Source organism: Phycodurus eques, chromosome 1, assembly GCF_024500275.1.
Source record: "Phycodurus eques isolate BA_2022a chromosome 1, UOR_Pequ_1.1, whole genome shotgun sequence".
Taxonomy (NCBI): Eukaryota; Metazoa; Chordata; class Actinopteri; order Syngnathiformes; family Syngnathidae; genus Phycodurus; species Phycodurus eques.
The window spans coordinates 30309989-30327135 of record NC_084525.1 but is presented as its reverse complement, the minus strand read 5'-3'; the positions used below and the strand labels follow the sequence as shown (position 1 = coordinate 30327135).

Here is a 17147-nt window from a genome sequence, read left to right as displayed (position 1 = left end):
TGTTCAGCATTAAAATATCCATCCAATCATCCATCCATCCATTTTCCTCCGCTTATCTGGGGTTGGGTCGCAAGGCCAGTAGCTTTCGCAGGGAAGCCCAGACTTCCCTCTCCCCGGCCACTTCGTCCAGCTCTTCCGGGGCATCCCGAGGCGTTCCCAGGCCAGCCGGGAGACATACTCTCTCCAGCGTGTCCTGGGTCATCCTCGACGTCCGTCCAGGAGGCATCCTAATCAGATGCCCCCTCAACTGGCTCCTCTCAATGAGGAGAAGCAGCAGTCTGAGCGCCTCCCGGATGACCGAGCTTCTCACCCTATTTTTAAGAGAGAGCTCGGACAGCCTGCGGAGGAAACTAATTTCGGCCGCTTGCATCCGGGATTTAGTTATTTCAGTCATGACCCACAGCTCGTGACCTTAGGTGAGGGTAGGAACGTAGATTGACCGGTAAATTGAGAGCTTCGCCTTTCGGCTTAGCTACTTCTTCACCACATCGGACCGATACAAAGTTCGCATCACTGCAGACGCTGCACCGATCCGCCTGTCGATCTCCCGTTCCATTCTTCCCTCATTCGTGAACAAGACCCCAAGATACTTGAACGTCTGCACTTGGGGCAGGATCTCATACCCGACCTGGAGAGGGCACGCCACCCTTTTCCGACAGAGTACCATGGTCTCAGATTTGGAGTTGCTGATTTTCATCCCAACCGCTTCACACTCAGCAGCGAACCGCTCCAGTGAGAGTTGGAGATCACGGCTTGATAAAGCTAACAGAACCAAATTATCTGCAAAAAGCAGAGATGCAAAGCTGATGCCACCAAACCGGACCCCCTCTACGCCTCGGCTGGGCCTAGAAATTCTGTCCATAAAAGTTATGAACAGAATTGGTGGCAAAGCCTTGGCAGAGTCCAACCCTTACTGGAAACAAATCTGCCAGCAGTGCGGACCAGAGTTCCTTATGCTTGACCATGGTGTTCGTTATGGAGAACCCGTGATGGGTACAGAAGTCCAATAACAGAACAACGCTTGGGTTTTGATCGGGGGGGGCCATTCCTCCCAAACACGCCCTTCCAGGTCTCATTGTCATTGCCTACATGAGAGTTGAAGTCCACCAGCAGAACAATGGAGTCCCCAGCGGGAGTGCTTTCTAGCAACCTCTCCAAGGACTCCAAAATGGTGGGTACTCTGAACTGCTGTTTGGTGCATAGGCACCAACAATAGTCAGGACCCGTCCCCCCACCCGAAGGCCGGAGGGAGGCTACCCTCTCGTCCACCGGGGTGAACCCCAATGTACAGGCGTAGAGCCAGGGGGCAATAAGTATACTCACACCTGATCGGCGCCTCACACCGTGGGCAACTCCAGAGTGGAAGACTGTGCAATCCCTATCAAGACTGGACTGGTACCAGACCCCAAGCTGTGTGTGGAGGCAAGCATGGCTACAGCTAGTCGGAACTTCTCAACCTCACACACCAGCTCCAGGTTGTTCCCTGTCAGAGAAGTGACAGTCCATTTCCCTAGAGCCAGCTTCTGTAGCCGGGGAACGGATCGCCATGTCCCTGCCTTCGGCCACTGCTCAGCTCACACTGCACCCAACCCCTATGGCCCCTCCCACAGGTGGTGAGACCATGGGAAAGTGGACCCATGTTACCTGTGCCTGGCCGGGCCCCATGGGTGGACGCCCGGCCACCAGGCGTTCACCTTCGAGCCCAACCTCTTGGCCTAGCTCCAGAGGGGGGGCCCAGTGACCCCCGTTCAGGCAAGGGAAAACACGATACAATCATTTTACTCATCATAGGGGTTTTTGGAGCCGTGCTTTGTCTGGTCCCTCACCTAGGACCTGTTTGCCATGAGGGCCTCTGCTTAGGGGGATGAAGCCCCAGACATCTTAGCTCCTAGGATCATTGGGACACACAAACCCCTCCCCCACGGTAAGGTGACGGCTCAAGGAGGTGGCATTAAACTTGAAGCTCATTTTACTGTAATTTTACAAATAAAAACAGTAAGTCGATATGGATTTTTTTTAAATGTGACAAAGTTGATTTTGACATTTTAATGGAGTCTTATAGGCGCTACGGTAGACCTTTTGTGTGTGTGTGTGTGTGTGTGTGTGTGTGTGATCATAGCTTGGAAACTAACGTTAAAATAAGACTGGTTGTTTGCAAAGGTGGCAGCGCAGTGGTTCGTTGGTTGGTTGTCCCCTCACAGCAGGAAGGCATCCAGTTTGATTGTGGGTTGGGGAAAGAGGACGGGAATAGGAAGCCATTGCACTTTTCTATTGTGAAAGATATTTCCGAATCATGCAAAAGTATACTGGAGGTGAAAAGGATGTAGTGAGATATTGTTTGAGCTTATTTGATGGAGTTGAGGATTTGTCCTGAAACCAAAGTATGAAAGGGAGAAGTTTTCGGTTGGGAAATAGGAATAAAACCAGTTTACAATATAATGTGACATTTCTGATTGTTGTTTGTTTTGATGAGATGATTAATTTCTATGCTGAAGGCCAAGTGAAGGTTGAAACTGTTTCACCTGAAATGTGTTGATTGTTTTTTTATCTATGCATATTTTTGCATTCACAAACATGCATATTAATGTGAATCTGTCTTGGCATCATAGGATAAAGCCTATTAAATTGACAAATGGACACCAGAATCCCAGTCAATGCAACACAATTTTGGTTATATGACACTCTGAGGCGTTGGTACTCCATCTGACTTGTAAAATCTCTATATAGCAGAATGGAGATCATGTTTTACAGGTTTTGTTTGTATTTGACCTTTGACCTTGGATGAGATGTTTCAGAAAATAGGTATTTATTTCACAATGTTATTCGAGAGGGTGGATCATCGCCTTTGCTATTTCACTATATTGTATGTCTTAATCCTTTAGCGTGTTTAATTTTGGACCATGGTCAGTAAGACCTTATACTGAAGTGCATGGCACTATAGACATTTATGATGTCTATTTGTGCAGGGACAGTATTTAGAAAGAGCCACGTGACTGCTTGTGTCACTATCTGAGAAAGCGGCTCTGTCATGTTTGAACAGGGAGGTCATTCTCAGCTTTTATCATGTTGTCTGTCATTACAGAAGCCCGCCAAGTGCAGATATCCACTATTGCAGCCAAACGTTTGGCCTTGCGCTCGCCTTGCCCCTGGTGCACTGCCATCTTGGTAAAAAAACTTCTACTTTTCTTTCTTTGATTTTAAAAACAAAACAGTCAAAACAACAGGAAAGCAAACCAATGAGCACAGGTAAAGAGGCAGGTTGTAAATATGTTCATGACCCTAGAAAAATGTGTTTTTAAATATTCCATAAACTACAATTACCATTGTCAAAACAAGAATGGATGTTGTGTGACAAGATATGTGGAACTCTACACATCTTATAGAAGAAATTCATTGAAAGAAATGTAGAGAAACAAAACAAGATAAATAAAGATATGAGCAAAAGTAGCAGTTACATTTGTGTATGACGCAGTGACCTGAAATGCCTGTGGATGGATCGGACTGTACACTGTGTACTTTTAGTTAGGCCACAAATGTATTTAAACTAGAGCTGCCCCCTCCCAGGAAATGTACCATGTGCTAGCCTATGATGGACGGTCGGGTTGTTAGTAAACAAGTGAATTTACAGCCTAGACCAGGGGTGGGCAAATATTTGATTTCTAAAAAGGACAGATGGACCTGGTCAAAAATAAAAGGTTAAATGTAATATATTGTTAAATGCTTTTACAATCATAAAATAAATAATTTACTCATTTTCTGATGTTATTATTATTACTTAAATTAAATGGACTCAATCAATTATTTAATAAAATAAACCGTTGTTAAGAAGTGCTTTTTAAAATATTAAATCCAGCCATGCATTTTCTATACCGCTTATCCTCACTAGGGTTGAGTGTGGGCAGGTGTACCCCACCTGCTGCCTATCCCAGCAGGTGGGGTACACCGTGGACCAAAGCCATAGAAAACAACGTCCAGACACTCTTTCAACTCACCACACTGCTGTGTCAATGGTTAAATCCATGTCACATGGTTTATGGACTTCATGATGTCAATCAGGTTCTCCATTGCCTTGCATTTGAATTGTTCAGTTTTTTTGCCTTTTTTAAGTGGACTTTTTTAAGAGGATTTTTGGCAAAAGGGTTTGCTGTGTGGCTGTAGACTGTTCCAGTCATCTTACACCTGGCGTGTCCATGTATCATTTCCAGAAAACCCCAGAAAAGCGACGCCAGTGGAAGTTAAAACCCTATATTAAATCTGAAAAACAAAATCTAGCATCATTACTTTAAACTTATGAACAATGAATACATTTTATCTCAAACATAATTTTGGGCGGCACGGTGGATAACTGCCTCACTGTTCTGAGGAACCGTGTTCAAATCCAGCCTCACCTATGTGGAGTTTGCATGTTGTCCCCGTGCCTGCATGGGTTTTCCATGAGTACTACGGTTTCCTCCCACATCCCAAAAACTTAGGTTAATTGAGGACTCTAAATTGTCCATAGGTGCGAATGTGAGTGCAAATGATTGTTTGTTTACATGTGCCCTGTGATTGGTTGGAAACCAGTTCAGGGCGTACCCCGCCTCTCGCCCAGAGTCAGCTGGGATAGGCTCCAGCGCGCCCACGACCCTCGTGAGGATAACGGGTACGGAAAATGGATGGATGAATGGATTATAATTTTGAAAAGGGTGGTGTGCTTGGCAGCGCACGCCCTGCCCCCTTCTGACAGCCTCGGTGAAAAAAAAAACATGTTGTCTTAATAAGCGTAGCCTATAGTTCACTAACTGGCCTTGGTGATAAATTCAGATGAACGTAAAATAAATATTTTGAGGTTTCTGTGGAAAATATCCCTTTTATATGGTAAATTTTGGAAATCGTCAGTTGCGTTGCCTCGCATTGTATAGTGATGGTATGTCAAGGTGGTGACAACATGGCACCAACGCATGTCAGGGTACAGACTTTGCTTTCTACATCTTTGCCCTAGGATGGTTGCCAGCTAAATGCAGAAGTTCTTAAATGTATATGTAAATTTGTATAGTTTACTAATATTTGTATTTCATTATTGACAATAGCAAAGCAAATAAAATGTATTTATATAGCGCATTTCATACACAAGGTAACGCAATGTGATTTACATGATTAAAAGCATTTAAAAACAAAGAAAAAAAGAGCTTATGAACATTTAAAACAGAGAGCCCAAATGAAAGTACAATTAAAACAGTGTACAGCGCAAGAAATATCATTTCAAAGTGGAAATGCTCTAAAAAGCATGAGAACACTGAAGTTTTTAACCTGAACTTAAAAACACTCACACTTGGGGCTGACGTCACTTCTGTTGGCAACTTATTCCATTTGTGTGCAGCATAATAGCTAAATGCTGCTTCACCATGTTTGCTTTGGATTCTGTGCTCCACTACTTGACCTGATCTCAGAGCCCGACTGGGTTTATATCCCATTAGCATTTCTTTCATGTATTCAGGACCTAAACCATTTAGTGATTTATAGACCAGTAGCAGAACTTTAGAATCTATTCTAAAGCTGACTGGGAGCCAGTGTAGAGACTTTAGAATTGGAGTAATATGCTCTGACCTCTTTGTTCTGGTCAGAACCCGAGCTGCAGCATTCTGAATGAGCTGCAGCTGTTTAATGCTCTTTTTGGGGAGTCCAGTCAGAAGACCATTACAATAGTCAAGTCTACTTGAGGGGACGGTGGTCGACTGGTGAGCAAATCTGCCTCACAGTTCTGAGGACCGGGGTTCAAATCCCGGCCCTGCCTGTGTGGAGTTTGCATGTTCTCCCCATGCCTGCGTGGGTTCTCTCCAGGTACTCCGGTTTCCTCCCACATCCCAAAAACATGCGTGGTATGTTGATTGAAGACTCTAAATTGCCCATAGGTGCAAATGGTTGTTTGTTTCTATGTGCCCTGCGATTGGCTGGCGACCAGTTCAGGCTGTACCCCGCCTCTCGCCCGAAGATAGCTGGGATAGGCTCCAGCACGCCCGCGACCCTAGTGAGGATAAGCGGTACAGAAAATGGATCGATGGAAGTCTACTTGAGATAAAAGCATGGATAAGCTTCTGGTCTGCTTGGCACATGCAAGTCTTCACTCTGGATATGTTCTTCAGATGGTAGAAGGCAGTTTTCGTAATTGATTTGATATGACTTTTGAAAGTCAGGTCAGAATCAATCAGAAAACCAAGGTTTCGGATTTGGTCTTTGATTTTTAAAGAGATTGACTGCAGGTATTTAGTAACAGCAATCCTCTTTTCGTGATAGATACATTTTTAAAAAAATTATGAGGTAAATTGATGTAAATTGATGTTTGGCTGGATGGGTTCAGTTGTGTACTTTGACTATGATGAAATCGGCCGGACCACCATTTACAACTTTTGTGTTGTTTGTGTTATTTTCCCTATGACACACTTGACTGTGTGTTGCTTCATTACTGAGAAATAACAAAGTATCAGCATATGTTCCAAATTATTTTAAAATATTCTAATCCTTTAAAAGTTTGTTTCAGTAAATCAATTCAAGTATATAAGTATACGGCCACACTGAAACTTACAAAAAAAAAATAAAAAATCATTAGGACTTCAGTGAATAAAGTCGTAATATTACACAAGAAAATTTGGAATATAATGAAAAAAAGATCGTACCATTAGTGAATTTTTTTTTAAATATACAATATTTAGAATAAAATTCAAAATTCACACATCAACATGCAGAGAGACCAGCAGATGCTGATTTAGTAATTTATTTGATATGACTGATTTGATATCTTGATTCTCAAGACTGCTATGGGATATACAGTATGAATAATTAAATATTTGTCACTTATGTTTAGATGATAATGGTGATTTCATTTACATAATAACATTGAACTGCTCATACTAATCATGGGGTGAATGTGCTTAAACATTGATTAGTTGGTTGTTGTGAAACCTATACTAAAGTGTAACTTTACACAGTATCCTGGACAGTGCTCATTTTAATACAGGTATGAGATAATGGTCAAAATATGTGTTTATTCTCTCAAATGATTTTTCTTGTAAAATTGAGACTTCCGTGTAATTGTATGACTTTAGTCTCGTGGTGGTACTTTTATGTTCATTTCAGTGTGGGCCGAATTCTCGTACTTTTAACATCCCTGAAAAGTGAAAATAAAATTTTTTCTTATAAATTTTACAAACCGCAGAGAAGAGATGTTGTTAAAAAGCGAATATGAATGAATAAACAAATCTCCAAGTATATGAAATCAGGCTACAAAATGGTGAATGTTGCAACGTTATCTCAGCATTCAGACGCTGTGGTTGTGTCCGCAGACTGCGCTGAAAACAGGCTCCGCTCAACATTCGCCTGTCGCTCAAATACGTTTGTACATTTAGCATATGCCTATATACAGAAGCGAGAGAGACAGAGAAGCAACGAAAAACATTCTCACATAATTAGCTTCGTCCAGTTGCATTCAAACTTATCTTTAAGGGAATGAGTATATGCAGAGGATGAGAAAGGAAGAGAAAAACAGGGAGTAGTCAAAACAGTCCTGAGCATATTTGCAAGGACAAACAGAAGTACTGTGCTAAGAGCTATGGAACAATTAAACATCCATCCATCCATTTTCTTAGCCGCTTCTCCTCACGAGGGTCGCGGGCGTGCTGGAGCCAATCCCAGCTGTCATCGGGCAGGAGGCGGGGTACACCCTGAACTGGTTGCCAGCCAATCGCAGGGCACATACGAACAAACAACCATTCGCACTCACCTTCACACCTACGGGCAATTTAGAGTCTCCAATTAATGCATGTTTTTGGGATGTGGGAGGAAACCGGACTGCCCGGAGAAAACCCACGCAGGCACGGGGAGAACATGCAAACTCCACACAGGCGGGACCGGGGATTGAACCCGGGTCCTCAGAACTGTGAGGCTGACGCTCTAACCAGTCGGCCACCGTGCCGCCACAATTAAACATTTTTATGAAGCATACATTTTCCATATGAAAAATGAAAAGAAATGTATGTAAATATATGATATATGATATATATTCTTTATATGTATATATATATATATATATATATATATATATATATATATATATATATATATATATATATATATATATACTGTTATTCATTATTTATATTTTACACTCCTTTTTCAGAATTCACCTTTAATTTTACTTCATTTAAGAAGAGACTCTACCATCCAATATGGAAATGGAGAAATTGTCAAATGGACATGGAGCTGCTGTGCCAATGGATGAAGAGTATGCTTTAATTGTTTCACTTTAGTTAACGTGTTGCAGATTACCACTAACTCTCGCGCGTTTATATTGTTCACATTTAAAGTACAATGTTCTACTTCCAGGGTCCCACAAGAGGAACAGTTGTTTCTACAGCACAAGAGCGGGCCCACAAAGACGCCCCAGTTTACCGACGTAAGTATGGCAGGACAAGGGAACGTTTAGAATCATTCACCTACATCCACTTGGGTCTTAAATCAGGCTTCCCTATTCTTTCAAGAAATGCATGTTTTCTTAAAAGCCATTTTTAATAGCTAAGAACAAAATCAAATCCTTCAATAAGAAACAGGAGAGTGTTTACCTATGCTAATTAGGAAAGCCAAGAAGATACTTGCAAATTGGGAGGACTTTGACTTAAAAAATTTAAATCATTGTCATCAGATTGAACCTACTGTGCCACAGACAACAACACTGCTACTTTGTTGTTCCTTGTCCCCTTTCACCATTAATATGTTTCTGTGCTTCCTGAAGTTTAGTCAACAACAGCAACACGTTTACATCTGCTAAAATTAATTTAGCAGTTGCAATATTAGACTAGAACGGTACAAACAGTCAAACACACCAATACAAAAGGAGAACACTCGCAACCAGCTACAGTAGGCCAAAAACCCACATCCAGAAGCTTGCATGAAGACTAACTGGATATGTTACTGATGTCACTCACTAGGCCATGCCCCTTGAAGGCACACATATAACACTATATATGTTGTTGTGACTCACCTTCTCCCATCCATCCATCCATTTTCTGTACTGCTTATCCTCACTAGGGTTGCGGGCGTGCTGGAGCCTATCCCAGCTATCTTCGGGCGAGAGGCGGGGTACACCCCAAACTGGTCGCCAGCCAATTGCAGGGCACATGTAAACAAACAACCATTCACGCCTACAGGCAATTTTGAGTCTTCAATCAACCTACCACGCATGTTTTTGGAATGTGAGAGGAAACCGGAGTACCCGGAGAAAACCCACACAGGCACGGGGAGAACATGCAAACTCCACACAGGCGAGGCTGGGATTTGAACCCCGGTCCTCAGAACTGTGAGGCAGATGTGCTAACCAGTCGTCCACCGTGCCGCCTTGTCCCAATGCGCAGTAACACACTACATAAAACTAGTTTATTTCTTTACATTCTCCTTTATTATGTTTTCTACAAGAATGTTCTATTTTTCTTTTTTTTTTTTTTAAACGTAATGATATTTCTCTTCATTTCAATTGGGAAAATTGATTTGATATACAAGTAAAATGAGTAATGAGTATTGCTAGGTGTACTGCTATTGAATGTGTCATCACCTTTATGTTTTGAGTTTGTTGTTTTTTTTTGTTTTTTTTGTTTTTTCTCTAATGTTTATATTCCGTCTTGATTCTCTTTCAGTTTGAGGGTAAAACCTCCTTGGGAATGTCAGTCTTCAACCTCAGCAACGCCATCATGGGCAGCGGAATTCTGGGTCTTTCGTACGCTATGTCCAACACAGGCATCGTCCTTTTCTTGTGAGCGCTTGTTTCATAATCCTTCGAATGCTGTTTTTGGAGGTTCTTCACGAGTGTTTGTCTGTCTGACTTCCTCTTCCTGTCGGCCCCAATGTCCTGTCGCGGCATGCCACTGTCAGCCCCGTTTGTCACTCAACAGCCTGGTGTGCTTGGCGAGCAGATGCCATTTTCTTTTTTCATTTGCCTATGGGGCAGTTATGATTGAGCCCTATAAATTCTGCCTGGCAACAAGTGGCTGGGCAAATCAATCTCTGTTGCTGTGTTTCATCAAGAATAACAAATGAGTGTCTCATCTGATATGGAAGACTGCCATTAGAAAATTACTGTAGAATGTACATCTGACACTAATGGCCAGTACTAACGCAATGGTTGGTGCCCCCTCGATTTTCCCTTTCTAAAAACACTATTGAAGTAAGTTTTTACCCAGGCCATGTTTTCACCTCTCTGCCCTCGCTGACCACATTTCTCTTGTTACTGTGTGTGTATGACAGGGTCCTGTTGATATGTATTACATGCCTGTCCTCCTATTCCATCCATCTGCTGCTACGCAGTGCAGGAGTCGTGGGTAAGTCTTCAAAACATTTAGAAAATACAGTAAAAACCTTGAGTCAAGGCAATGTCAGTTTCTCTCAACTTCTACCTCTTAAATTTGATTTCTTTTTTTTTGTCCAGGAATCCGTGCCTATGAGCACCTGGGCATGAGAGCATTTGGACATCCAGGGAAGATTATAGCAGCTGTCATCATAACGCTACATAATATTGGAGGTCATTTGTCAATATAAATGGGATGTAATTCGAGAGGAAAATGCCATGAGACCTATGCTTTGACAATGAAGGCCATGCCAATAAATCTGTGTCTTTTTCTGCAGCGATGTCCAGCTACCTGTTCATTGTGAAGTCGGAGTTACCACTAGTCATCCAGGCTTTTCTCGGCCAAACATCCGGGTCAGAGTAAGTGGGCAAATGTGAAGTTATACTAAAAATGATTCATACTTTGGCCAATTTTTGAGTTGGTAAGTTCCTGAGCTGACTGGACAATTCAATCCTGGTCAAGAAAAGTATTCTAATTAATATGGATATGCATTTATTGAGCAAGAGTATGAATAATTCTGGGCATGGGATCTTTTGGCACAAAAAAAACCTAATACTTTTGCAGTTAGTTTATATTCAGTTCTATTTAACATGTACATCACATAAGAAATCTATATTAGTTACTTTTTTGACATAAGTCTATCGACACATTTTGTACAATCCATAATCAGTATAGAAGAATGATAAATAAAGGTATAATAATTTGACCAAATCCATGCAATATAATCAAGAGCAATGTATGTGTATAATAACACAGGTGTCATTTACACATTTGTGGTAGAATTGCGTCAAGGAGTCTCTCTTTATCTTCCTCTCCTAGTGATTGGTTCATGAATGGAAATTACCTCATCATCATCGTCACTATCAGTATCATCCTTCCGTTGGCCCTCATGAAGCACCTTGGTAATTCTCAATTTTTGTCTTTACTCAAATGATCCTATATTTAAAATACAGCCTTTAGAGCTATGTTGGAAATGGGTGATGTCACAAAAACATTGTAGATTACCAGATGTCCCATCATAACCAATGTTCCTGAATCAATTCGATTGTATTGTGCTCCTCAGGGTATCTGGGTTACACAAGTGGCTTCTCTCTCTCCTGTATGGTGTTCTTCCTCTCTGCAGTAAGTGCATGGGAAATACACAATGCCCCGTTATTGTTAAGGCCAGTTATACAGTTAATGGTTGTATTGACATTCAGATCGCATCACCAAGTGTATTTCGCTTTGATAGATTAACTGTATTATGCGGACACTGTCAAAACAAAATGAAAGACAGAAAAATTATGATTGTGGACCACAGAAATGTGGGGTATTTCAGTTCTACATTACACCCATTGTAATCCCTCAAGGGGACACTAAACTCACACTCCGGTGTATATTTGTGCTGCACACCACACAGAGATTTTTTTCTAACATACACAGCAAATGTAAATTAAACTATGACCTAATCCCCACATATTTAGTGTAGGAGTTGACAACCACTTCATGCAGCAGGTCTGTGATAATTCAATACATAAAAAATTCATAGTGGGTGGAATAAAACACCTTTCCTCGAGCACATAGCGGTGAAATCTTAAGTAACGACAAAACAGAGATTATCTGAATTAAAAGACAAAAACACTCACCCCTGTCCTTAATGAGGACAAGTACTATAGAAAATGGATGGCTGGATGGATGAAACACTTTTACTGAGATTTGCAAAACATGACTCACAATGGTAGGGGTATGTAACTGTCTTCTTTCTACAAATACTAGGCCAAAAATTTGACCCAAACTGTCTTCATCTGAGAATGCAAGCCTTAAGGTTGGTTGCCTACCATTGTCTCTTCTGCAGGCTGAACCTGCTCTTGGCTTCAACAAAGGCTCTTAGATAACACAAAATGACTTTGGAAAGACTTAGCAAATTGAAACAGATCATTTGTTTGAAACTATGCCATTAAATGCACAATGAATTGTATTTTTGAAAAATGCTGTCTTTGCAAACAATATTTTTCAGAAAAAGAGCAATTATCCATCCATCCATTCTCAACACCGCTTACCCTGGTTAGGGTCACGGGGTGCTAGACCCTGTCCCAGTCAGTCAGTCGCAGGGCACATATAGACACGGACAACCATTCGCACTCACATTCACACCGTCACTGAGTGGGAACTGAATCCACACTGCCCACACCAAAGTCAGGCGAGTGTAACACTACAAACTTTTTCCACACAGTGCTAGGATGCAGGTAGCTTTAAGTAGTTTTTTTTTTTCTTAATAAATAAATAAAAAAATAAAAACAGCATTTTACGTTGACTTGGTTTATCGTTTGCCTGACTTTTACACTTTTTGATGGTCTTAAACATTAAAGTGGCGGAACTGTGCAAAAATGTAAGAATTTTAGAAAGGGGCCAGTACTTTTTTAGAGAAGTGTCCCGAAACGGTTTAACCAAAGAACAGCTCTCAGTGTGATGCATTGCATTCTATACTACTGCAAACTATCCAACCATCATATTTTCTATACCGCTTATCCTCATTAGGGTCGCCAGTAAGCTAGAGCCTATTCCAGATGGCTCTGGGGTACATCCTGGACTGGTCGCCAGGCAATCGCAGGGCACATATAGACAAACAACCATTGACACCGGATAAATCCCATGCAAGCACAGGGAAAACATACAAACTCCATACTGGAAGTCCAGAGCTGAGATTTGAATCCTGAGACGCAGAACTGTGTGGCAGATGTGCCACTACATACTAGCCCACCATGCTGCCCACTGTAAACTACACTCACAATAATAAATATATTTTATATAGCATGGGTGTCAAACTTATTTTTGTCATGGGCCACATTGTAGTTAGTTTCCCTCAGAGGGCCGCCATGACTGGGAAACCATATAAAGGTTAAGCCCCTCCTATTATTACATCACAATAAATTGATGGATAACTAGTTATGAAATTTAGAAGTCAAGGATAATAGTTTGTTCAGTTATTGATCAAGGGGTTTGGTAACCAAAAAAATGGTTTTGCAATATGTCGTCATTATTATTTATTACATATGACAATTTGAAATGTTGGTACAGGTTTTAGAATGAATAATGAAAGTTGATGCAGATGATTTGCTTTTACGGGCAACATAAAATAATGTGCCGGGCCCGATCTGGCCCTTGGGCCTTGAGTTTGACACCTGTGGTATAGAGGCAAACCTAACATAAACAAAGCTGCCTTTGACTATCTCAACTTCTAAATGAACAGTTGTGTTATATAAAGCCTTAAAACTAAATTTAATGCCATGCAATTTCAGATTTTCTTGTAAAAAAGTGATCATCAAAAAATGTGGAACATCCTTAAATTCCATTCTGCTGTCACATAAGGTCATCTACAAGAGATTCCACATTGTGTGTCCTCTGGAGGCGTTTGGCAACTACTCTGTCAGCACAGAACTCTCAGGGGATATGTGCACCACTGCATTTTTCACCATCAACCAAGAGGTAAGCACAGACACCAGAGCCTGCAGCGCTTCTTAGTGTATGTATGATAAGGCTATATTTAAGTGCCGTATTGCATATGACAAATGGCTGGATGGATATTTTCCCACTTTATTTGCAGACAGCATATGCTATCCCAATTCTGGCATTTGCCTTTGTATGTCACCCTGAAGTTCTTCCCATCTACACAGAACTAAGAAAGTAAGGCACACAAAAAAAACATTACAAATAACAAATTTGTTTTTCCTGCCATTATTGAGTATTTTTTTAAATCGTATTCCCTCAAGCCCAACCAAGAGAAGAATGCAGAATGTTGGCAATGTTTCCATCCTTGGCATGTTCATTATGTACTTCCTCACTGCTACATTTGGCTATCTAACCTTTTACGGTGAGTGACCCAGTCCTCATAGTTTGACCAGAGATTTTATCATTTGAACTTTAATATCAGGTTGTGAATTGTTTTGTTTTTTTTAACGCAGAAAATACAGAAGCAGAGCTCCTCCATACCTACAGTAAAGTGGACCCTCTGGACACGCTGATCCTCTGCGTGCGATTGGCTGTCCTGGTCGCCGTCACTCTCACTGTCCCCGTGGTCCTCTTTCCTGTATGACCATGCACACCCTAAATTAGAATTAAACACCCAATATCTTTCCTTATATTTAACATTTTCATAAATTTCCTAGTTCAAATCCCGGCCACGCCTGTGTGGAGTTTGAATTTTCTCCCCCGTGCCTGCGTGGGTTTTCTCCGGGTACTCCGGTTTCCTCCCACATCCCAAAAACATGCATGGTAGGTTAATTGAGGACTCTAAATTGCCCATAGGTGTGAATGTGAGTGCGAATGGTTGTTGGTTTATATGTGCCCTGCGATTGGCTGGCGACCAGTTCAGGGTGTACCCCGCCTCTCGCCTGAAGATAGGCTCCGGCACGCCCGCGACCCGCGTGAGGGTAAGCAGTACAGAAAATGGATGGATGGATAAATTTCCTATCCCTGATATGCTGGGAGTAATCATAAGGTTCTACCACCTCATAGTTTGACTTGTTACCAAATAATTGTTCCTTGCCCTATAAATGTTGAAATGCTGTCCCCCAATGTTTTTGTATTTTGCATTCCTCTCACTTTGAAAGAGCACAGCGAGAGCACACTCAGATGAATTTTCAATAATCTTCAGACAGAAAGGCATGCTGGAGTAATAAATAAATAAATGGATGTGGTCGGAGGTGCTTACTGTAAAGTATTGTGTGCGTTTCCATCAGATCCGTCGTGCCCTGCAGCAGCTTCTGTTCCCTGGGAAGCCTTTCCACTGGGTGCGCCATATAGTTATTGCCATGTGTCTGCTGTTTGTTGTCAACCTGCTGGTCATCCTCGTGCCCAACATTCGAGACATCTTCGGCATTACTGGTATCGCATTCAACTGACACACTTGTTATGGCTGTAATTATATAGAACTCATGTATTGATATGTTATTTTGTCAAAATCATGACAAATATGATCATTACAATAAAAATTAAATGCACATCGAACTTGTTGGATAAAACCAACTTAGCTCATTGAAACATCGGAGGGGTTTGTAAACAAAGCCAAGTAATTGGGCAGACCATAGTTAAAATGATAAAGATAGCACTAAGATAAAGATAACACTAAGAATAGGGTGGCTTAATTAGTTTAGAAATATTTTTATACAAGATCAAATAAAACTGGGAAAACCAGTACCAAACTAACCAGCAAAGATGCCAAAATGTCAACTGCAACAAAATAGGGATCAAGTAATTTCAGTATTGCCATCAAAATAAAAAGTATGGATGTATTTTTGCTAAATAAAGAATATAGTCTTATATATATTTGTATAGTATATATTTTTTTAATGGGTTAAACGACCTCAAATATCAAAATCAGTCAATTAGGGACAAATGACATTTATGTATATCTTTCAGCCAAAATGTTTGGGAAATGTAATCGTAATGTGTCATTTTGCGCTACAAAAGTAGATCAAACTTCCTGTTCGATGACAAAGATACGATTTCTGTACTGTTAGACACATTTTCCACCAATACTCTTTATGAGCGAAAATGAAATTGAACATGGGTCTCCCCCTTTGTGTAAGTTTGTAGTTATGAAGGTTCCTCCATATTTCTGCCCTGCATACATGGATTTTCAGCATTGATATACTATATACAAAGAGGCCAGACACATTTATAAGTACTGTACGTTCACTTAGAGAACGAGAAGGGTTTTTTGTTGTTGTTTTTCCAAGTAAAACATTGATATAGTGTCTCTTTTTTGTAACCAGGGGCAACTACCGCTCCCAGTCTGATTTTCATCCTTCCTGGACTCTTTTACATCCGCATCATCCCCACTGAGCAAGAGCCCATGAACTCCAGACCAAAGATCCAGGTAGGTCTCTATTGAGGCCTTTAGGAAGGACTGTTCCATACTGATGTCTCCTCTTTTTGTTTCTGTTTTCAGGCTGCGTGTTTCACAGCACTCGGGTTTCTATTTATGACCATGAGTCTCACTTTCATTGGACTTGATTGGACGAGCGGGGGAAAACGAAATCTGGGTGGGCATTAAAGTGCTTCCATGCTTTATAGACACAGCATCCTCACTTATTCTAACAGTCCTCAACTTTCTGTTGGGTGGTTTTGAGCTGGGAGCGCTCGTTAATTATGAGAGCACACGCTGTTCGTCCATGGCTTCGACAATAGCAAAGTATGTCCGATAAGCCACTCAGGACACAGGTAGTGCCGGCCCGCTCACGTTGACCATGGAAGCCACCATATTTGCAATTGTCCATCTTCACTAAGTGTCACTAAATTGTGGAGGGTAACGCTGAGAAGGAAATTGATGTCTGCAAGCAAAACGTTTGTTTAATCAGTGCTTAATAAAATGGAGCAGAATAATGACATTGAAGACCAAACACTCTGGGGCGGGAGGCATTTGAGGTCATTAGATGTGTTGTACTTTGTAATACTGCGGAGCAGTACTTCACAAACTGCAAAAGAAATGTTAACCTCAGTCAAAAAGACTCTGGTATTGCATGACTATACTGTGAACCAATTAATTTGGTATAACCAATTATCTTGGTTGTGTAAATTTACTGTGGACATTATATAAAGTTCAATAAATATTGTCAAAATAACATTTCTGTGCTTTTTTAACTGGCATATAAAACCTGTTTGTCATATGCAACAACTGAGTAGAGAGGCATACGAATCAGAATCATTTTTATTTGTCAAGTATGTCCAAAAAACACACAAGGAATTTGTCTCCGGTAGTTTGAGCCACTCTAGTACGACAACAGACAGTCAATTGAC

At 41.2% G+C, this 17147-nt stretch overlaps 1 protein-coding gene across 2 annotated transcripts in view; it reads left to right on the top strand.

Annotated features, from left to right (window-relative positions):
• Positions 1 to 16932, top strand: part of LOC133408292 (sodium-coupled neutral amino acid transporter 3-like) — an 18295-nt gene extending 1363 nt beyond the window's left edge. Inside the window, exons 2-17 of one of the 2 annotated variants that reach the window (XM_061686979.1) lie at positions 3083 to 3165; positions 8153 to 8257; positions 8359 to 8428; positions 9663 to 9778; positions 10270 to 10343; positions 10451 to 10543; positions 10648 to 10729; positions 11190 to 11272; positions 11434 to 11492; positions 13719 to 13835; positions 13954 to 14033; positions 14120 to 14220; positions 14312 to 14436; positions 15089 to 15233; positions 16124 to 16227; positions 16300 to 16932. In XM_061686979.1, the coding sequence (XP_061542963.1) occupies positions 8202 to 8257; positions 8359 to 8428; positions 9663 to 9778; positions 10270 to 10343; positions 10451 to 10543; positions 10648 to 10729; positions 11190 to 11272; positions 11434 to 11492; positions 13719 to 13835; positions 13954 to 14033; positions 14120 to 14220; positions 14312 to 14436; positions 15089 to 15233; positions 16124 to 16227; positions 16300 to 16404 (1410 nt within the window). In that variant the 5' untranslated portion in view covers positions 3083 to 3165; positions 8153 to 8201 and the 3' untranslated portion in view covers positions 16405 to 16932. The remainder of the gene's footprint in view (positions 1 to 3082; positions 3166 to 8152; positions 8258 to 8358; positions 8429 to 9662; positions 9779 to 10269; positions 10344 to 10450; positions 10544 to 10647; positions 10730 to 11189; positions 11273 to 11433; positions 11493 to 13718; positions 13836 to 13953; positions 14034 to 14119; positions 14221 to 14311; positions 14437 to 15088; positions 15234 to 16123; positions 16228 to 16299) is intronic. The other variant, XM_061686987.1, reaches the window with a different exon arrangement.
• The last annotated feature ends 215 nt before the right edge of the window (positions 16933 to 17147 follow it).